We start from the raw sequence: 23862 nt of genomic DNA, 5'->3' as shown, positions 1-23862 counted from the left end.
GACAGATTAATTGATTATTAAAATAATCGTTAGTTGCAGCCCTAATGCCTGTAACCAAATAGTTCTTGGTCACTGGTGACTACCATAGAAGGAAAAATTACTCGTAAATGTCTTGAGGGTGAGTAAATGATGAGGGAATTTTTATTTTTGGGTGAACTGTCCCTACAAGGATCTGTTAAATAACACATGGAAAGAACAAATACAAGTAGGACCCTTTTGTTTTATTTCTAAAAGTTCTTAACCTAATGATTTTAAAACAACAACAAGACTTTAAGTCTCTTCTTAGAATTTCTACAACAATTTTATGTTTAATCAAATAATTTAGAACTGATTTTATACTTTGAAAAAAAAAAGATCAAACACTAAGACATCTTGATCTTCAGTTGTTTTAGTGTGTTTTGGATGCAGAGTACTTCCTTCAACACAGCCCCCTCCTCTTTCTCCACAATCCCTTTATGTCTATTACAATATATATATATATATATATATATATGCGTGACAGATGTAATATAGCTTTGTCGAGCTATGCGACATGTTCTGAGCATTTCACAGATGGTTTACACATCAGGAAGTCAAAGCTGGCTGGCAGCCATTTAACTCCCAAATGACTCGACTGACATCGAGAGGATTGTTTTAGTTACGCTTGTACAACACGAAAGTTTTAAAATTTGGCATGTTTCATTTCGCTTTGTTCGTGTTACCGACATGAATGATATTTCTATGAGAAAAATGTTAAATTATGAGTGATCAGACAGTGAAGATGTCAATTCATTATGTAATTGCAGAAGCATCTTAAAAATCTAACGTTGTTACGATTTGGGCCTGTACCGGTCACAGTTGGATAGTTTAGCCTTCATAGCTTTTTATTGGATAAGACACGGGAGGAACAGGAATCGAGACTCAAACGTGGGACGCTGATAGATCACAGCTTGATTTTAAAGGGACAGTAACCCCAATAAAAAAAATGATGTCATTTGCTCACCCTCATGTCATTCCAAACCATTTCTATGGAGAACACAAAAGAAGATATTTTAAAGAATGTCGGGAACCAAACAACACTGGCCCCCATTGACTTCATTTGCATGAACGCAGAAGACATTTCTCATAATATCTTCTTTTGTCTTCCATAGAAAAAGTCATATACAGGTTTAAACAACATGACTGTGAATAATAATAAATCTTATAAACTTTTCTATAAAAAAATGTTTTAAACACGTTGTCGGTTCCCCGATCAACGTTAGGGCCCTGAACCAATGCCACAGACTGGGAACTTTGGATGTTTATAGCGACAATATCCAGGTGCTGATCTATATTTAGAGAGATTAAGCGGTTGCCAAGCAGCCATTCATCCGTCGTTAACAGTGATTATAAAAAAGAATTGCACCGTGTTTTCCGCAGGGAGCACCCCGAAAATGAAAGAGTGTATCAGTTACACCATCCATCCACCCACACACACACACACACACTCTAACACTCAGAGAAAGAGTTGTTTCTTCTCATAGACTGTCAGTGTGTAATTGTGTTTGAGAGAGTGGGCGAGGTGACTCAGAGAATGACTCACGACTCAGCGAGAGTGTGTTCCTGTGTGAGACGCACACATTGTTTGCTCTTTATCTCGCTCGGACCGTGGGCCGTGCCCTCACAACTGCACACTGGCTTCCTTCAGTAGTGGCACGTCGATTTACGGGTCAAGGGTGTGTGATTTATGAAGTTGCAAAATTGACAATGCACACAGGATTAAGATTCTGATGGTGTGTTTAGAGGTCTGAACTTTCTCATATGGTGTGTCTGTTGCGGCCTCGATATCTGTGTAACACTGTAAGCTTTATTCCATCAGATATTAGAGACATTGACAAATGTAATGCATGTTTTGATGCATCTGATAGATCCTACACAGAGAATCCAGTCTTTACTTTCGATTGTTTATTTAGACTGCAAGGCTTCATGGACTTGTTTGACCCTAAACTGACCTTATGTCTTAATGGGATAGTTCACACAAAATAAAAATTCTGTCATCATTTGTTCGCTCTCATGCTGTTCAATACCTGTATATGACTCTTTCATCTTTGAAGATATTTCGAAAAAATGTGTCTGCAATGTCAATGCTGTTTGGTTATCCACATTATTTAAAACATCTTCCTTTGTGTTCTGCAGAAAAACAAGGTTTGTAATGACAGGGTTAGGGTTGGGTGAATAAATAATGAACATTTTCTTTTAGGGTGACTTATCCCCTTAATTTGAGTTCATTTAAGTTGTAGTTTTGGAAATAAATAACTAAAACTAAACATTGTGTGTTATTTTAGGAGTGAAGTACTAATTCACAATTGACACAATTTAAAGTGGCCTAAATCTGATGCAAAACAAACTTATCTATTCGAAGAGTATTTAGTTTGATCAGATTTCTAAAAGAAAGATACAGCTGTAAAGTGATTTCCAGAGATAGACAAGCTCCTGGAGGCGTGCAGGGGGGGGCAGAACTATAGCACGAGCACACAACACATCATCGCATTATCCCTGCATAAGTTTGTGTTGTTTAAATTATGCACATACATGCCGATTGCCGGTTGGCACTCCATCCAGGGTGTATCCTGCCTTGATGCCCGATTACTCCTGAGATAGGCGCAGGCTCCCCGTGACCCGAGGTAGTTCGGATAGCGGTAGAAAATGGATGGATGGATGGATGGATGGATGCCGATTGCCAACAAAACACAGACATATGACTTAGTTTGACTTACCGCGTATGGTTCATGTCTGGTATCTTTTAGCGCTGGGACTGCGCCATCTAAGAGTTTCAAACAATCTCCAAATCCGTTGTTTATATAACATTCATCATCGAAATGTAGTGAGCAACCAAACACAACTATACTTCCATCAGCCGAGTCAGGCGGCATTGAAGGTTGTGCTCATTTTCACACTTCCTGGTTGATGCGTGGGCGTGCTCTTTCGCTTTTTCGGGACAATTATCCAAAATGGGACTAAGAACCCCTTTTACGAAATGGGAATCTATGTCGGAAAAAAAATTCTGTAACCTGTGCGAACCCTAGCGGAGTGAATCGAGCACAGAAATACTATGTCATACGTTCAACTCATTTTTTGACAAGTTGACGCTTAAGAAGCCAGCACGTTTAACAGTGTAAAGAAATCAAAGTGCATAATATAGCATGTTACCTCCGCTTTAATTATTGCAAGATTTATTTTTGTCTTGTCCCTTAAACTCTTCCTGTATGTCACAGGCTCGCTATGTGCAGGCAAAGCTGAGCGTGCACGATCGCTCACTGAAGGTTGCCACAGTGATTGAGAGTTTAGAGATGGAGATGGAGCTGCTGTGTCTTACTGGAGTAGAGGACCAACTGCAGGCCGATGTCAGACCCACACTGGAGATATTGAGAAATGCTGGGATCAAAGTGAGACTCTACACAATATAGACATAGAGCTTTTCATTCTGCTCCTAACCCTGGGTTATCCTCTGTGCTTTTAATCTAGGGTCATCTTTTTTTAATCCCGGCTTGTTTTTTAACCCTGGGTTATTTTTTAATCCTGAGTCATTCATTTTAACCCTGGGTAATTTTTTCAATCTGCGGTCTAACCCTGGGTCATTTGTTTAATTCTGCTGTTTTATCCCTGGGTTACTTTTAATTTCTGTGGTTTTAACCCTTGGTTATTTTTCTAATTCTAAGGTTTTAACCCTTGGTTATTATTTTATTCTGGGGGTTAAACCCTGGGTTAACCCTCGCATTGTCTTCTTTAAAACTGAGCTTTCTTTTTAGACTGTGCTTTTGAACTTTGGCTAACCCAAGTTTTAAAATTTTGAAAGAGGTTTAGCCCCACCTTTAACCCAGGGTTATAAGAATCCACTTTTAGGAAGTGGTTATCACCACTTCTGTTGATAAATGTGACTTTAGCTGTTCAATTATGATGTCCAGTGTAATTTAATTGGATGTGTTCAGGTTTGGATGTTGACTGGGGATAAACTGGAGACCGCGACCTGCACAGCTAAGAATGCACACCTGGTGACCCGAAATCAGGACGTACACTTGTTTAGACCTGTAAGTACTTATTCTTATATTTGTATTATTTCATTTTTTTTTTAACAACAAAAACCCCATTGACTAATCTAGTTTTCATTGCAACCCTTTTTACTTTAATCATGATTTTCGAGGTCTCTGGTACCTTATTGCCTAAATCCATATGTGGTCTCAGTGAATCTAATCCCTTAAAACCGATGGTATCGCTGAAGCTCATTGAGTTGAGTTGAACCTTTTCATGAACCAGTGGCTTCCGAAAGCCTTCGTATCGGTAAACGGGACTCTAGAAACTCTTGTGGCGTTCCCCTGTGGCACGCTGCCACTGAAAGATAGGCCGCCCGGAGGAAGGTTGAATCTTCTCTTCAGCCGGAGTTCCTGGAAACAAAAGACAATGGCTGGCACAACATGAAACCAGTGGCTTCATTCTTGGTGGGTTCAGTCGGCATCTGCATTGACTTCCTCCTGCGACCGGCATCCAGATTGAGACTCTGTTGTGTTTAAAATTGACAGATGAATTGTTGTGGTGCAAATGTCTGCCGATCAGAGAACATCCTCTGCTGGCGACGGGTTTGGAATGGATGTCAGTTGGCCAGATTATGTTTGGAAACAATGACAATTAATGACATTATGTTACAGTTATTGATTGTGTGTCATTTGTATGTCTTGCACTCTGTACTTTTTTAGTAAATATTAGGCAAAAGTATAAAGATTGGATGTGAAAAGGTTGCAAACGCAAACTAGCATTTTATTTTTGATTTTTTTATATTTCTCGCAATAATGTTGCTATCGAGTATTCTTAAGGTCAACTGTGTGTTAAAAATCTGATATTGTGACATCAGTGTGACATGAATGATGGCTTAATTCTTTTTAGGCAAATGATTTCCTGTGAAACATTTTGTAAGACGAACAACAAAATCTAATAGTGAATTTCCTTTGTGAAACTCTTTATCAGCCTCTCGTTCTCGACAGTTGAGCATAAATTTAACTGGATGTTGTGCGGTCTAGAACACAACTGACAGTTAAAGTTCTTGTGCACTCCTGTGGTCCAACTGTGCCATCTGAGATCATTATCTCGTGTCTATACTATGTGAAAAAACTGTCATGATCGTCACGTCTTCTCTGGCTTGCAGGTAACCACCCGAAGTGAAGCTCACCTTGAGCTCAACGCTTTCAGGAGGAAACACGACTGTGCACTGGTGATATCAGGAGACTCTTTGGAGGTAACGCACTGATCTAATAGACCCCAGCATCCACAACCTAGCAGAAGCCAATCTGAAAACCTTAATCTAATACTTCAAAACACCTCAGAATAAAATAACATAAACCGTCTTAAGGTCTTAGTTATGTCACGTTGAGTTTACATCTATTGGTAGAGCGTTGTGATAGCAGCATAAAGGTAGTGGGTTCAAGTCGAAGGGAAACACACATACTCATACATTTATGTTTGGAATGAAATTGAAGTTCAGGTATAATTTAATCTCATTAAGGTTATTTGAATAATTCAGCCCCCTACTTAAAGTTCGTAAAAATTCTCAGAACACATTCATTGACCAGCTATACTGTCGATTTTCTTTTCTTCATAAAATGACGTTTTTTGTATAGTTCACTGTGGACTTATTGATGAGTTGTTGTTCGACAGGTGTGTCTGAAGTATTATGAGTATGAGTTTATGGAGTTGGCGTGTCAGTGTCCGGCGGTCGTGTGTTGTCGCTGCGCTCCCACACAGAAAGCTCAGATTGTCCGTCTGCTACAAGAACGCACCGGCAAACTCACCTGTGCCGTGGGTGAGTGTCCAACATCCTCTTACACTGGTTTAAACCTCATTTAATAAAATACGTTTTTTTAGCTTATATAGATTTTTATTATATATGTATCGACTGTTTCATTGATAAAAATATAAACAAATGTTATGGGGACCAAACTTAACTTCCGGTTGAACTCCAAAAAAATCAGTAATTGTTGAGTAGTTTTGATACAATTATTATACAATAAAATAAGAATATCAATAAATAATAGTATGTTGTAAAAACAATTCATAAGATGTAATAAAAAAGTGAAATATTAAATAAATATTGTAACCAAACACAGACCGGAAGTTAAAAAAACGTTTATATATTACCTACTATAAAAATCGTGTATCAACTATTATCTTATTTGTTGAATATATGATTATAGGGATAATAATATGTATTTAATGTATTTTTACTTCAATTACTAATTTAACTTATTTTTTTTATAGAAAACAATCTATTAATAATACATTGTTTTATATAATTAATATTTGTTTATAATAAAAACAATGAACATAAATCTCTCTTATGCTAGTATTTGCCTCATCGCATGTTATATATTCCTAAAGTACACTACTAGTCAAAACATGTTCGACACTTGAGTGAAATGTTTCTTGTTATTTAAAAAATCAGAACGTGTATGCTTAATATACCTGGTATTAGTTTAGTAGACAAAAATATAATTTTGCTAACAAAACATTTTAATAAAAGATGTTTTTGAAATGGATTGATGAATAATGAAGAAAGAGCAAACAATAAGAAGACAGAATAGATGGGAACTCTTTTAATTTTGTTTTAAAAGCATCTCCGGGTGAGACCTCAACTTGATAAAATGACACGAAAACATTTCTCATTTACACGAAAAAATGATCAAATATAACACATTTTCATTTTAATTTAGCATGATTTATTTTAACATAATTCCCATAGTTACCTTTATAATAATAATAAACTCATCAAAATTAATAAAATAAAATAAAGGATCGGAAAAAATTAACACAAGTCAGTAAGTGTCCAAAAATGTGTATTTTACATGCATACATGTATATTAGGAGTGCATATATATTAGGGCTGCAACTAACGATTATTTTAATAATTGATTAATCTGTAAATATTTTTTCCGATTAATCGATGAATCGGATAAAAACAAAAACCAAGAAAAGCATTCATTTCCAACCCTTTATTCAAAAACAGAACTAAAATCTTTAGAAACTGCACAAACATGTTTCTCCTTGAACATCCCTGAGCTGTTATAAAAAAAAAAGCATAAGAAATTATGTCTTGTTTTCTGAAAAAACACCTCAAATTAAGTGATTGAATGCTTAAAACAAGCAAAATTATCTGCCAATGGGGTACGAAAAATAATCTTAATGAGATATAATTTCAAACAGAAGTTTTAAGCATCACTTAATTTTCTTGTCTAGTAATCTTGATTTAATAATCAAACGTCTCCGCGTCGCGCGACACAACGAATCGATTATCAAATTCGTTGACAACTTTTTTAGTAATCGATTTTTATCGATTTTATCAATTCGTTGTTGCAGCCCTAATATATATATATATAATTAGTTGCTTTTGGATATATATACTCTTTTTGGTATTTTAAAGGAGTAGTTCACTTTAAAAATGCCCCATTGACTTACATTAGAAGAATCAAAATTACTATGGAAAGTCAATGGTGGGGTTATTTTGAAGTGAACTACTTCTTTAAGTGGAATCTGAACAAATGAAACTTTAGAATATTATATTATGTGCCTTTGTTTTTTTTAACAAAACCTGTTCAGTTTGAACTATGAATGGTAAAAATATGCTGATTTTATCTACTTCTACTTTTCAACCAACACAGGCTGTTGCTGATAATTAAATGCAAAAGATGCTAATGATGTGTTTGACAGAAATTCTGTATCCTAAAATATAAGATTCAAGGGTTTTGATGGAGAGAAGTTGACAGTAAACTTCTTGATCTGTTGTATTGACACTGACATGAGGTCTCCATCCGGGTCACGGCACCAGCTGTCACTTTCTTGTCTCTCACTGTTTTCTCTCTCTCAGGGGATGGAGGAAATGATGTCAGCATGATCCAGGAAGCGGACTGTGGCGTGGGAGTGGAGGGCAAAGTAAGAGCTACCACCCCCCGATCACCAGTCCTGTCACATACACTATCATATACTCTTGTCGCCTGCTTCCGGAGCGTTCTGTCCATCTGCGTCAAAGGGTCTCACTTTTTCTCTGTCATTTCTATTAAAACTGCATTGACGTACAGTCAGGTAATAGCCGTCATATTGTGCAGTTTATCAGCACTTATTATTCCAAAGGTATTTCAGGATGGGAGTATCCCTCCACAATCCATAAAATCCAGCCCGACATTTTTCTCATTGAATTTCCTGTTTCTGCAGGAAATACGCCACATTGCAGAAATAAAATTGCATTTCAGTTTTGACTTACTGCCACATATTTCTAAATATCAGAGATTTTACAGGAACTATATTCAAAAAATCTCCCTACCAGCTAGCTTGTCAAATGTTTAGCAGTTTTATAATGTCTTTAATACCACAAAGGCAAGATTGACCTAGTTGTGGTGTCCCAAGTGCTCATTCTAGGTCAAAGAAATGAGACGTTATGAATGGTTAATGGATATTGAGTCACTCATGACTAATGTGGATATATAGAGCCCTTCTTCATTTATAAACCGTGTTCATTTTTTCATGGTCTGTAAGATGTGGATGTGTTTGTTTGTGTCTGTGTCTTCAGGAAGGGAAGCAGGCGTCTCTGGCTGCAGATTTCTCCATCACTCAGTTCAAGCACTTGGGCAGACTGCTCATGGTTCACGGACGTAACAGCTACAAGCGCTCTGCGGCCCTGAGTCAGTTCGTCATCCATCGCAGTCTCTGCATCAGCACCATGCAGGTGTGTGTGAGCTTTTATATGTTGAGTAGCAAATGAGCAGGGTTCAGCGTTCTCAAAAAGAACAGCTTGTGCTTTGCTGAGCTCCATCAGATTCCCATAACACCCATTAAAGTTTGTATTATGCTTGGATTATTAATAAACGCTATCATATGTTTATTTAAAGTGCTCTGGAATAATATTACATGTTATGTACAGATGTGGTTTTAGAACACTGACAAAGTACCAAAAAGAGTTTTTAGGGCACGTGCCATAATTTCTTTCATTTTTTTAAACTTGCACCACATTAGGGCAATTCCAGCGTTATGGATGCGACATAAAAAACTCAAGAGTATTTGCTACCAATATACTGAACCATTTGTTTATATGTTATATTTTCATAAACCTTTGTTGATAGTGTTTAAAAATCATAAAAAATAAAAAGTAATTGGTTATAGTCACTAGTTACTTCTAACAAGTACTAACGAAGTTACTAATTGAGTTACATCATTATAAAAGTAACTTATTACTAGGGAATGTAACTATTGTGTTTCCTTTAAAAAAAATCTAATATGTTAAATAATTTGGATGCCCCCAATATTAAATATGTTAAAATTGATTGAAATGGAAACTAAATAGAATAAATTATTTTAATAAAACATTGTTCACTTATCTTGCTTTAGGACAATGTGAGAGACACCTATTAAACTCAATATATAATTATTGAAATATGATCATTGCTATACTAGAAAAATAAAACATAGAAGACGGTAAAGAACTTTTAATATCTATTGCGCAGACCACAACTCGTCAACAAATAAGTCTAAAAAATAAATTATATAAAGACATGTACCAAAAATGAATAATGATACAAATATACAAGAACTCTTTGTAGTGCAAATTAAAATGATAAAACTGTACCACATCTTCACAACTTCTAGCAAAAGTAAAAAGTTTCACAATAAGTGCTCTCAATATTTTGACTGCTACACACACACACAAACACCAATAATCATTAGTTATCTGTCCCAACCCCAATACACACACACACACACACAAGAAAAAAAAGTATTTGCAGGTCCTTTGGCTGAGAGAGAACCTACTCGGAGGAAATCTGCTTCAGTGACCTCAATTAAAGTAACACTGGAAAAAAAATACAACGCCATTAGTATCGTCGTTTATTTATAACACAAAAAACATTATGGCGTTTATTTGTAATGCCGTTCTCCATCACTGGTTATGGATGTGAAAAAAAAAGTAAAAATGTTTACGATTTCTGTGAATTAAAATGCACAAAACTGAAGCAATAATACCCAACAAATAGAGAAGAGATGACTCTTCATAGAACATAAAATATTGACATTTTCACAGAAGCGACAATTACAAAAGATTAAAGCACCATTTCGGCACATAATACCGTGGTAGAATCTTGTGAGTTTGTTTTTTTATGGCGTCTAGTAATATATAGGTATAAGTGTGGTGTTTTGGACACAATTCCGTAGCAATAATGGAAAAATTTTAATTCACTATTTATAGGTATGTGTTAAGGTCAAATTGTCATTTTTGTTTCATTCTTTGAACTACCTACAATATATCTCTCAAATTAAAATACATATATATATCTATGTGCATTTTTTTGCTGAAAATGAAAACTGGAGCGACATCAAAATAACAGAAAAAGATGCTCTGTATTTTTTCACACCTCAAATACTGCAAAGTAAACAAGTTCAGATTCACTTTTAAGCAATACAACAGTAAAAAAACAGTAAAAAAATGAATCGTAATATTTGTACATGTATTTAGGAAAAAGTTGAAAGATAATTTTTTTATGTAATAACCAGCATTTTTTTAACAGTTTTCATGTGTCTAGTCATGTTGTCAGAACAGCATGTTGTCACTTAATTTTTGCCGCAGTGGTATATAGATATTTGTATCATTATGACCAGTACCTTTGCAAAATATTAGGACTTGAAATCTGTAAATATGACATGTGTGAGTTTTGTGGGTTGATGATCTCACGTTTTGCATCCCACAGGCCGTGTTTTCCTCAGTCTTCTACTTTGCATCTGTTCCACTTTATCAAGGTTTCCTCATTATCGGGTGAGTGACTCATTTGCTCTCTGTGAAATCTGGTTGGCATTTCAACCATGTGTTTCAGTCCATTCTGACATTTTCGCTTAGAGATTTCTTCCATCCGAAAGTCACAGCGGCCGAGCTTGAATCAGACAGCTGAAGCCGAACTATATCAAAAGATTCTTTGTGATGGCTGAAATGAGAAAAGGGTTAAACCGAACTCACTTGAGTCTCGCCCAGTTCAGCAGAAATGGCGAAGGACGTTGCAGAAGGTTCAGGACAGTCAGAGGAAAGACTGAAATTCACTCAAAGTTTTCCATTCTAGTTATTGTTTGGGAAATAAAATGATTGTGGTGGATTAACTTTAACAAACCAGCTGAATTATATACTCAAAGTTGCGATTCATAACTTTTTTGGGGAAAAGTAAAAAAAATCAGTTACTGAGCAAGAACACAACAGTATGATTATAATAATGATGTATAATTTGGGATGTTGGGTAGGATTTCACGAGTAATGCCAGTTTTTCTTAAAGGGCCATTTTACCCAAAAATGAAAATTCATCACTTACTCAGATTGTTCCAAACCTGTATAAATTTCTTTGTACTGCTAAACACGAAGGAAGATATTTGAAAGAATGTCAGTAACCGAGAAGATCGCATACCCCCTTTACCTCCATAAAAGGGAAATAAATACGATTGGAGTCAATAGAGGATGAGATCTGTTTGGTTTCTGACATTCTTCCAAATAACTTCCTTTGTGTTCAACCGAACAGTGAAATGTATACAGATTTGGAACAACATGAGGGTGAGAGAACAGAATTTAGTTTTTGGGTGAACGGTTACTTTAAATTAATGTTAAGATAAGTATCTATATATCTATATATCTAAGTGCTATAAGATGTAACTTTGCTGATTTTAACCTGTTTATATAATATACATAAATGAACAGTGTTTTGTCTTTCTCCCTGTTATCTGGATTTTTGACAACTTGCTGTCAAATAAATTTGCATTTCTTGGTCCAGATAACAAAGAAAAAGAGATCATTGTTCATTTATGTAACGATACAAATCTGGTTAAAGTTCAACAAAGTTACACTTTAAGAAAACCAAAAAATTCTTTACATTAGACACTGTCGTATCATTCTTTTCTATAGTCATGTATATTCTTTACTTTATATTCTATGCTTTTCTTTTGACGTTTTTGTGGTACAAAATATAGATTTCCATGACAGTTTAGTGTCTAAACATTTCTCCGTGCTATTTACATAAAAATGTCCTTTGACTGCAGGTATTCCACTATCTACACCATGTTTCCAGTGTTCTCTCTGGTTTTGGATAAAGATGTCAAGTCTGAGGTGGCCATGTTATATCCTGAACTGTATAAGGATCTACTGAAGGTAGCCGTCAATCTACCAGATTCATATCTACAGACTGTTTGTTTACTCATTTTTCTTTGTACATAATAATCATAATTGTTCTATTTTTAGGGTCGGCCTCTTTCGTTCAAAACCTTTTTAATATGGGTCTTGATCAGTATCTACCAAGGTAAGCAAAGAGTCTGGTGATTTCACTGTATGACAGTTTTTGACCTTTGCTAAAGAGGTAATTGTGATGTAAATGGGGTAGATCATTTATTTCTTCTTCTGACCCAAGCGTAACTCTGTTTAGAAACAGGAAAGGTCCAAAGCAAGAGACGATCTCACAGGACCATCTCTGTGCGCCCAACGTTGTTTCGTCCAACAAAACCCACGCACACGTTTGCCCGCACTGAATGGTTTATTTGTGTCTGTGGCTGCAAAATAAGCCACGGTGCTTTTTCCACGACTTCTTGAGACGAAACTAGAAAGCCGGAGCGCTCCACCCCGAACTCTTTGTGTGTAAATCTTGTAGCGTCACACGTGGGCATTCCTTTCGTTTGTAAGGTGATTCTGTTTGCTTTAGACTTTCTTGGGTGTTTTCTGACTTCGGCTTGTTTTTGAAAGAAACGTCACGTTATCAATCTCTGTCCACAAACTGTTTTCACCTTAAGTGCAGGTTATTCCGGATCTGTTTGGTCCTTTTGTTTGGTGTGTGGTTCCCCGTCTGAAGCGTGTTTTCTTTCAGTCTTTAAATAGCGTCTTCAAGGTCAAATCATTTCAACTGTCGTTTATGAATTAATGACGTTTTTGAAAGGTTGTAGTGTTTGTTTTGAAGTGCAAAGGTCAACAAAACACTTCAGGACAGGAAGATGCACTTAAAACGAGATGAATCCACGGAAAGGCTTTTCTACCTTGTGTCACCGCCCATATTTGCTTGTTCAAGAGAAAATTCAGCTAAAAATATCAATTCATAATTTGTTCATCTTCATGCCATCTAAGATGTATATCATTTCTAGTGCTTTTAAATGGATTAATCATAATTTTTTAATATATTTACAGTGGATAAAATAAGTATTGAACTCGTCACAGTTTTCTCAGTAATTATGAAATAAAATGAAATTCATCGCAATACATGCTTAAATACAAAGAAAACAAAAATGAAGTAATGTGTAATAAAATGGAATGACACAGGGATAAAGTATTGAGCAAAAAGGCATGGAAAGCCAAGACACCATCAGTAATTAGAAAGCAATCCCTGCACTTGTCATTGGAAAATTATATCAGCTGATTCAGTCCCAACTGATGGCCTCTAAAAAAGTGTTTCATTACAAAGGTGTCACACAAGAACATCTCATGATGGGTTCAATCAAAGAGCTCTCGCAAGACCTTCGCAACCTTATTGTTGCAAAACATATTGATGGCGTTGGTTTCTAGGATTTCTAAACTTCTAAATGTTCCCTTGAGCACTGTTGGGGCCATAATCCGGAAGTGGAAAGAACAGCGTGTATGCAAGCTCACCACGAAAGAAAAAACACGTTGAAGCTGGTTTAAAGTTTGCTGCACAACAGTTAGACAAGCCTGTGGAATACTGGGAGAGAATAGTCTGGAACACTTTGGATGCCATAATTCACACCATGGGCAAAAGCATCATGGTGTGGGGGGGGTTTCATAATACACCACCGGCAAACTTCATAATGTTGAAGGAAGGATGAATGGAAAATGTACAGAGACATCCTTGATAATTCTGCTGCCATCTAGCAGAATGATGAAGAGGAAACGAGGGTTTGCAATTATACTAAACGCACAGCAAAGGAAACTCTCGATTGGTTTCAGAGAAAATATGAAGCTGCTAGAATGGACCTGTCTTGAATCCAATAGAAAATCTATGGATAGAACAAAAGATCAAAGTTCATAGAAAAGGCCCACGTAACCTTTAAGATTTGAAGACTGTTTGTATGGAAGAATGGGCTAAAATCACACCTGAGCAATGCATGCGATTTGTTTCTCAAGACACAGGAGGCGTCTTAAACTGTCATTACCAATAAAGGCTTTTGTTGGAAGTATTTAATAAATATAAGCATGTTCAATACTGTCATTCCAAAACTTTATTTCTGAAATGATTTGTTTTGTTTTCTTTGAATGTAGGGTTTACTTTGGTTCTTACCGACAGGTGCTAAAAATTTCATGTTAACAGAACGATTAGAAATATATTTACTGAGGAAAAATTTGACGTGTTCAATAATTATTTTACCCACTGTATATATATTTGTGAATGTGTATGCATTTATTTATTTATGTATAAATATACACGCTACACACATTCTGTACAATATATTAACAGCAACATGTCTTTTGGAATTGAGTAGTTAATCGATTTTACAGCACTAAATATTTTATTTTATTAGTCAATTTTTTTATAAAATAAATAAGGCCATCAGTTTAGGGCTATATGTACAGTATTTTCCAAAAAGCACAAATGTCCAGTAAGTTAAAGCAAGTCTTATTTAAAAACAAAACGATTGGTTTCTGTACATTTTTTGCGTATTTAGCTAAATTTAAACCAAAAAGAACCCATAAGAGTTATGGCTCTTATAATATGGCGACACATCAACTTAAAATCCTGTGTCGAAATATCCAAGAACCAATGAAATTTGGTCTGTCACCATTTTTTATAGTATCTTTTTACATTACACAAACTTTTCAGAGAAAAGTTTCTTCTCTTTAACACCAATGTCGCAGGTTTTATTTCAAGAATATATCAGGATACTGAAATCAAGATATTAGTGATGTGTAGCGGGTCTCAGCGCTGATAGAAACATCACAGTGTTGTTGTTTTTTAGGAAGCATCATCATGTACGGCGCTCTGCTGCTGTTCGAGTCAGAGTTTGTGCACATCGTGGCGATCTCCTTCACCTCTCTGATCCTGACCGAGCTCCTGATGGTGGCATTGACGGTTCAGACCTGGCACTGGCTGATGATAGTGGGCGAGCTCCTGAGTCTGGCCTGCTACATCGCTTCTCTGGTCTTCTTACATGAGTTCATCGGTCAGTACATGTAAAAACAAAAAAACTTAAAAAGATCTAGATTTATGGTTTGATTGTTATGAATATATTAGGTTTAAGCGGGCCTAACACACGGGTTTCAATCTCATATTAATGTTGAGTACCTATAGAGTAGTATTGCATACTTTGTATCTTCGAAGACTATTTAGCTGTTTGGATACAGCTTATCAATTGTTTCCGAAAACATACGGCGCGTGCGGGGGGGAGTGGTAGGCTGAACCAAAGCACGTGTGCACCCATTGTCAACAAAACACAGACATCAGTTTTACTCATCGCATGCGGTTCATGTCCGGCATCTTTTAGTGCTGTGACGGCTCCATAAATCAGTTTCAAACAATCTCCAAATTCAGCGTTATATCCACAGTTTATATAACATTCATCACCCAAATGCACTGAACAAACAAACACCTGAACTTCGCGAACATATGCTCTCTCTCTCCTGCTTACAAGTGAAAGTGACGCCTGCGCATGCTCCATCTCCCGCTCTCCTATGGGTGTGCTGCATGCTTTTCCGGGAGAGTTGTCCTATAAGGGACTAAGACAACTTGTTACAAAACAGTTTTATATGTTAGAGAAAAACTTTCAGAAACCTGTTCGATAACTGGGGGAGTGTATTGAGCACAGAAATACTACGTAATACACCCAACTCGTTTTTTGACAAGTTGACCATGTTAAGCATGAGAAGACACCACGTTTAACATTGTAAAGAAGTCAGAATGCATGACACATCAATGCAGGGCCGCTTAAGTGTATTTTAGGTGCTCTAACTTTATTTTTAAGTGTGTAGATTTTACTATTGAACATTTATAGTTTATTTAGTCATTATCGCAAGCATATTTATTGTACGATAATGCTGTTTGGCAAAACTCTTAAATTGGTTAACAGTTTTAGATTTAGCTGATACTCATTTTAAAAGTCCATCCATTACATGAATGAATCATGTTTTTATGTTTTTTTGTAGTAAAAGTGTATTCGCCGTGTTTTTATTGGCAGATTGATTACTATTTAAATAATCACAGTTTAACTACAAATACTATGGTAAGAAATTATGGTAACTGTATTAAAATCATTCATTTGTGGTAAGCATGGTTTCTCTATAGTAAGCATGTTTTTTTTTCGACTGTATTCTAAGTGCATAATGACTGTCATCTTTTTTTTCTGATTTCTAGCACTATGACATTTTTATCTAAGGGTTCAAGGTTTTACCGCTGTCTTATATCCTATTATCGTCATTACATCCTGTTGTCACGTAACTAGTCTGACGTCAGAATTTCGGATGCGACCAGGTGAAGCATACGGCCACATTCCACGCAAGTCATTCCTGTAGTCCGTAGGGTGAGCTATATTTGAGCTGATCAAATTGACCAAGCGTCCATCCTGAGTCAGCATTACAGAGGCGTCCTCCTCTGTTCTGTGTGTTCATGTAGCCAGTGGCCCGCAGCACCTCAGAACGCTACAGAGGGAAATACCACAAGCCTGTTCTCATTTCCTGCAGGACCGATGCTGTGAGCGAGCCAAGGTCTCTGTGTTTATCACACTGCCTCTTGGATTCCATAGAAGAAATAGCTAAAGAGATTTCACAAGGGTTTATGCATGTCTTTTAAAACATTTGTGGCAAGCCAGAACCGATTTCTTTTTGCCCACCTACTGCGCCCAAGAATTCACCGTTGAATGTTGATGGGTACCGCTGGCAGAGAAGATGATGGATCCATGATGGTGTCAATGGCTTGTGTCGGTCCCGGGCTCATGTTCACAGCACATGAACAAGTGTTCTTTCAGTTGTGTCGATGAGGCATTCGGACAGCCCGTGCCAGATCTGCTGGTGTGTGGCACATTACCACATTAAATAAAGAAAGCCTGACCGCTTCTCGCTGCGTGACGCTGCTTTCCAGACATCGCACGACTTGCTGTAGCCCGCTCATATTTCAGCGTTTGATCTGCGTTTGCTTCTCCCGAGCCGACTGTGCTCGTGGTTCTCAAACTATGTTTTGGTGTTGTTCTTTGCGTTTCTGGGAACCAAAGTTTAAATAAGGCTTATTCAGCGGGAATCTGAAGGAGGGAAAGGTTGATGGGAACCGTTTTGAAGCTTTTGTAATTGTCTGGACGTCTGACTTGAGACGGAGGAACTGTAAAGGAGAGACTGGAGTGACATATTGCACAGATTGGTGTTTTATTTTTTTGCTGCTTTTATTGAATCATCATTTAGACATCAATGAGATTAAATGGAGAGGAAATGGAAACGTCTGCTTATGTGACATCTGCGTCTCAAATATTTATCCCGAGAAAGAGAGTCGAAATCTCACAAATGTTTCAGAGGTCCAGAAGAGATGTCAACAATGTCTCAAACTGAGCTCAGATTTGTCAAGTCTGCATTTAAAAGTCAATATTATTGAAGATCTCAATGTGAACTCAAACATCAACATTCATTTTACACCACCAAATGCTTCATGGATTTCAAGAATTACAGTGTCGTTTGTTTCTTATTTATTTTTCCAATATTTTGAGAAACATCTGAGACTAAGTTGGTTATAAAATGAAAAACAACTAGGAACAAATCAAATCTCCTGAGCTATGAAAGAGCAACATCTGAGCAATAACATTTCTCTCTCTCTCTATCTCTCTCTCTCTCTCTCTCTCAGATGTGTATTTCATCACTACCCTGTCATTCGTCTGGAAGGTGACGGCCATCACTTTGATCAGCTGTCTGCCTCTCTACATCCTCAAATACTTGCGGCGAAGGTTCTCCCCTCCGAGCTACTCCAAACTTACCTCTTAAAGACACCAGAGCCCCCCTCACATCTCCAACCTCACAGCTAACACAAGACTTGAACTTCTGGTTTTATTCAGAGCTTCTAACCCATTTAAACTAAACTCTATGCTACTAAAGGTGTGAGTTTTATTAGATCAAACTGGACTGGTTTTGTTTCTTTGGTTAAAGTCTCAGTTTAAAAGCATTAGCAAGTGTCTTCAGAATGTCTGTGGACACTTGTGCCGTGCAGTCACCAGACGTCTGAGAGCCATTTAGTCTGAATCATCCGATTTGACTCCTTTGAATAACTCTCACTGGATGACTAAACATACTGGTTTGCTTTGGGATTCATTTATGACACAAAGGGACATCGAAAGTGCTCAGGTCATCTGGAAGTTTTTTTTTTTAATTAACAATATATTATTGTTACACATCTCGATTTCAAGTTCGGTGAATTGCTTTGTATTTATATTCTCACGAAAAGGAGAAATTTGCACAATTAAAGGGATAGTTCAGCGAAAATAGAAATTCAGTCATAATTTATGTACCATCGTGTCATTTTACACATTTTATATGACTCTGGAATGTCTCAGTGGCTTTGTGTTCATACAGTGAAATCAGAATGTGGTTTGGTTACCAACATTCTTCAAAATATATTTTCTGTGTTCAACCGAAAGAAAGTCAATTAAGAATGACATGTGGATGAGTAAATGATAAAAAAAAAAATTGAGCTTTCATTTAAAAAGAAAAAACATGAACGCTGGAATTAAATCTTTTACTTATTTAATGATCTTTTAGTATATTTATATTGCTTTTCCAAAACAATATTATTTAAATGACTTGAAAGGATTTGATCAGGTAAAACAGAAACAAATCTGTTGTGCATCCCTCAAAACTCTAATATTATAGCGTGAAATATTCATCGTACTTGTGTGTTTGTTCGTGCATGTTCAACCTGGAAACGAGGTTAACTGGAAGTTGTTTTTATCCTCAAAAGTCTGAGTCGCAGCAGGTCGTCTAAAGAGCATGAATGATACAGTGCCATAAAAAACCATGTTATTTTTGCATTTCCCTGTCTGTATGTTTGTACAGGATTATTTGTCCACTCTTGTGGTGACCTCTTGACGCTAGACATGGTCACTTTTTACCCCAACCTCCCCCGTAGAACCCTGACCATTACACCTACTCTCAATGACACGGTGGTGTAAAGGGCCAAATCGCATGATGCATCTTGGTTTTGTTTCCTTCAGGTGACATGAAGCCACTGTGCATCTTAACATTTAAAAAAGTGACCTGCACTCAGCATTACTCACTGTGTGTCTGTGTTTGTTATAATCGTGCCATATTCTCTTGATTTTGTTGGACGGGCTGATTTTGTTTCTTGTGAATCTTGTCGTATTCAACTCTTTGCATGAAACAGAATTTGTACAGATTGTGATGTGGATGTAAACTCATGGACTTTTCTTTGACTGTTTTTATGGTTATATAAAATGTCAGGACTCATTCATTCAACAATTCGTATTGTAACCTACTGAATTGTAAATAACAAAAATGGCTTATATTTATTATGCTTTTCTTATTTGTGTTAGAATTTGCACTCTACCGAACAAACAAAGGACGTGTGTCTCCGGACTAAAGGTGTTAAATAAAAATCTTCTTTTATGAACTAATAATCTGTTCGTTGTTAAATGGATTGTGTGAAGAAGTGTCACAGTTTTATGCAGTTTAATATGAAGTGAAGAAAAATGAAGGTTGATTTTGTTTATGGTTTGTTCAATCATCACATAGACATGGCTCAGGTCAAGCTCAGTGCATTATGGGATACGGTATCCCGTGCCATCTCTTTTGGTTTTGGCAATTGAAGTTGATCATCTGGATACAGAATTCATGCATACTACAAGGTTTTAAAAGTATGCTGGTATATATGGTATTCCAATGTAACCCAAAGACAAGATGTTTCACCTGTAGGGGGAGTATCAAAATATAATGCACTTTTGAATCATGGAAAGATAATCTACACTTTTTTTAAAGCACATACACATAGTGCTCGATGACATTCCAATAGATGTTTCCACTTTAAATAAATGATGTGACTATAGACTGGAAAATGAGCTATCACCTCCATATGTATGTATAAATACCCATGTGGCGTTTTATTACAGATTCACAGACAGAAGATGATTCATGAATAAAAGTTTTTTCCTTTCTTTGTGCCTTTGGCTCAGATGTTAATCTGAATCAGAACCACAAAATCAGACCATTACTTTCTATTGCACAGTGGAAAAACTCACAATCGAGTTCCTTCTGTTTTCTACCCCTGTGTGTGTTTGTATCCAAGCTTCAGCACAAGTTCTCCTACATCTATAATGTAGCTCTTTGGGAATATATATAGCCCGTATAAATACATACGGCCCTCTTCTTCTGATGTGGTGAATTCTGTGGCACTCGCTGGAGTGTCCATGTTCACGTGACATTAGGACAGATTTTCTTTTTTATCCGACTCGTGCAGCATCGAGAACTGCGTATCAGATCAGAAAAGCTGCTATAAGAATAAAAGGAAGACATAAGAAAGATAATGTTTATTTATTAGAATTGTAAATAATGGAATGAGATTCAATGTGATCTGTCATTGAGAAAAATGGTTTTCACAGTCATAACTCGGATATAAACAAACACACACATATATATTACAATACTATATATCCAATAGAGATGTGCTGATATATCGGACAATAATCAGTGTACCGGGTGATAAAAGCAATTTTTACACCATCAGCTATTCGTCGGTAGTTTAAAAATACCTTCTGATCAGACCCGATATATATCTTGTCAATCAAAAGACAAAATGAAATGAATTGGCGATCATATAAGAAATGTTAAGAAACATCACCAGTTAGATGTATCAGTAGTTATTATATGAAAAATGTATTTAATCCTAAAAATCGGCAAAGGCAGATATCACTCTGAATAATCCATATCGGTGGATATTAACATAGCCATAGGCATTATTACATCAACACTTATATACATATAAATCTACACCGTAAAAAAAACTGTAAATTTACATAATTTGCCATAAAATGTATAAAAAACATAGTTTTACTGTTTTCACAGAACGTTATGTATTTATGAAATACTGTCAAAAACGTAAAGACCTGTAATTTTACAAAACAAAATCTGTTATTTTAGTTTATTTTCTGGCGCCCCAGAAAATTTTCAGTTTTTTACAAGATCAAATTTTTTTACAGTTTATTTTGAAATACAGTCAAAACCTGTACAATTACAGGAAAATTGGAAAGAAAAATGGGGAAAATTCTATATTATATATCCTGTAATTTTACAGGAAAAATATACATTCCACGGTATATTTCTGTCGCTCCAGCTGATACTAAAAAACTTTCACCAGGACACCACTTTGAAATTTTATTGCAAAATAGCTTAGATAGGTGTGGTTGTTGAGGGGTAAGAGAACAGTTCTTCACAGTAGCTGTGAATACTGACTGTGTAGTATGCACTATGTCGTTCAAAACCATCGAACCGTAGATGCAGATCTAGGCTTGTCTTTGTCAGTATTGTGTACATTAACAGTGACTTCAGATGATGATAAATCACTCATGTTGAGCTGCTCTCACACAGAAAGCTATTTATATACACACACAACTGACTGGAATGTTTTGCTTTGACTCTTAAAGCTTCACCTCTGCTGACAAAAAAATTCTTTTGTTATTGTGATCAAGAGTCACACCTCATACAACCATGAATGACATATTGTATATTGAGGACAGTCAACGGCTGTAGTTTATATATAGGCCTATATAAATTGTGGCATGTGGCAGAACTTTTTATGGATTTAATGGTTGTAATGGGAATTATATTGGGTTTAAAGTGACAAGAATGGTCTCTACTGGTAACATTTTGCGTGCTGTTGGTGGTATGTTATCTGGCAGATGGAAACAAATATAGCACAATTAAACCTTACTGGAATAATTGGTCCAGGAATGAGGCGGGTTCCCAGTGGTCTTTCCTGGTCCGTGGGGCAAAAAGGCCGACTGCTTCTTTTAGCATCACCTAAACTAAGTCTTCAGAGAGCATGGGACATTCCGGCAACTTTGGCCGACAGCTACGTACCACATTGTTTGCAGGCAAATCTATAGTTTATCTCAGATTGACCAATCAGAATGAAGTATTCCAGGAAGCCGTGTAATAAACACTTACTGCATAATTTGACATAAGACTTGATGTGGGGACATTGTAAGTATCTTACACAGTTCAATCCCATTTAGGTCAACACATCTTCTGTTGATATTATGTCTATTTTTATCATAACCATTATTAGTTTGGATTATACTGAAACATAAGAGCAGAAACGGTGCTGGTGGTTCTTTTTGTGTCGGGTGTTGTTTGGAGAAGTCCTCACTCACATCTCATTAAAACACTCCTCTTGGTTGCCAAGGAGACAAATCCCAAAGCTGACAGTTGAGTTGTTGTGGGTTAATCCAGAACGGGTGATGTTGTCAGGTTTAGGTTTCGCTGCTCCAACTGGAAACTTTAGGAATTCTATACGGATTCCTTTAGTGTGAGCTTGATGCTATTTTAAGTGCGTCTAAAAATCACTTTCTCATTTTTTCCAGGTGACGTATGAACTTCTTAACAAACCATTAGGCCATCCATAGTCACTTTCTTTACATAATGCATTTTGTCCTGTGAAAACATTTCCCATCAGATTTTATTGAATTTTTTACAGTAACACAACCCAAATTCTTGCTGTTTATTATGTGATGCATTTCTAATATAAGTATGTGCCAAAATATGTGCCAATGTTTGTCTTTGCAGTTGTTTAATTCAAATGTAGCGATTGGCTTATCTTTCTCAAAAAAAAAAAAAACATCATGTTAAAGAAGAAAAAAATGTTGCAATTACGGTTTCATGTTAACTTTCAATTACACTTGTTCCATATTTCTGCTCAGATCTAACACAGAAGCTGTAGCTGATGTCAGAGACACACGTTACATCACAGTCGTGAACGTTCACCATCAGCCGTCATGAATGAGTTGACTGGGCAAGATGGGAAATATGACTAAACCAGCTGAGAATGCAATAAAACTAATAACCCAAAGGTTTTCCCTTTTACCAGACATGCCAAACGTTCTCTGTGGGACATGATACATGATGCCATTTCCATATCAAAGGTCCAGCTCAAACACAAATGTTGCAGTTGGAAAACTAAAATGTTTTAATGCTCTAACCCAGACGGCCAAGCTCAGGAGATGGAAAGCGCTGCGTGAAGATTGGAAAAATCCTGTTCCTTTTCCTCGAATGGAACTGCATATTCTGTCGCCTGGAACGAGGAGTTTCCTTTTTCTCCAGCTCGTGGCGTATTCATTTACTCATTCATGATTGAGTTGCATAAGAGTGCTGTAACAGTGAAGGAATGTACATCTGTTAGACGACGCTGTCTTGGTCCCCTAAAACATACAAGGCTTCCAGATTGCTGTCTGTTTGCCTGTTTAAATTGACCTTCATTGGTCAATTTAAAGAGATGCTCACAGTTTCCTATGCATCATTCTCGATCGCACGTCACGTGTTTAAGTCCAATGGAACAATTTTGTGTGGTTTTATATAAGACTGATCATTTACACACTATTTGTGTGTTGTATTTTGGCTGCTAACCATCATACACCAGCAGTGTGTAGAGATGTACGCAGTGGTCAGTAGGATATACTTCATTCATTTGACTGTTTAAACGAGTGTGTAATATCAAGAATTTCCAACATAAACTTTACAACAGAGTTAAGTCAAACTCACGGTTTCACTCAACAGGCTGTGTAGTCGATTTCGGCATCCCAGAATTGAGCATTCTCAACTGGGCACTTGAATAAATTGTTCATGTGCTACATTAGATTTTCTTGAAACATGTAACGCAA

At 36.6% G+C, this 23862-nt stretch overlaps 1 protein-coding gene across 1 annotated transcript in view; it reads left to right on the top strand.

The window, feature by feature from the left end:
* The window catches only part of LOC130409266 (probable phospholipid-transporting ATPase IIA), a 39113-nt gene extending 19491 nt beyond the window's left edge, over positions 1-19622 (top strand). The window contains exons 18-28 of the mRNA XM_056733136.1: positions 3234-3404; positions 3948-4046; positions 5156-5245; positions 5665-5809; positions 7868-7932; positions 8567-8722; positions 10734-10798; positions 12058-12166; positions 12257-12314; positions 14968-15171; positions 17829-19622. Of these exons, the coding sequence (XP_056589114.1) occupies positions 3234-3404; positions 3948-4046; positions 5156-5245; positions 5665-5809; positions 7868-7932; positions 8567-8722; positions 10734-10798; positions 12058-12166; positions 12257-12314; positions 14968-15171; positions 17829-17965 (1299 nt within the window). The 3' untranslated portion in view covers positions 17966-19622. The remainder of the gene's footprint in view (positions 1-3233; positions 3405-3947; positions 4047-5155; positions 5246-5664; positions 5810-7867; positions 7933-8566; positions 8723-10733; positions 10799-12057; positions 12167-12256; positions 12315-14967; positions 15172-17828) is intronic.
* Positions 19623-23862: the final 4240 nt, after the last annotated feature.

Source organism: Triplophysa dalaica, chromosome 20 (genome assembly GCF_015846415.1).
Source record: "Triplophysa dalaica isolate WHDGS20190420 chromosome 20, ASM1584641v1, whole genome shotgun sequence".
Classification (NCBI taxonomy): domain Eukaryota; kingdom Metazoa; phylum Chordata; class Actinopteri; order Cypriniformes; family Nemacheilidae; genus Triplophysa; species Triplophysa dalaica.
Note: the sequence above shows the minus strand (reverse complement) of the source record. Positions and strands in the feature narration are given on the sequence as shown.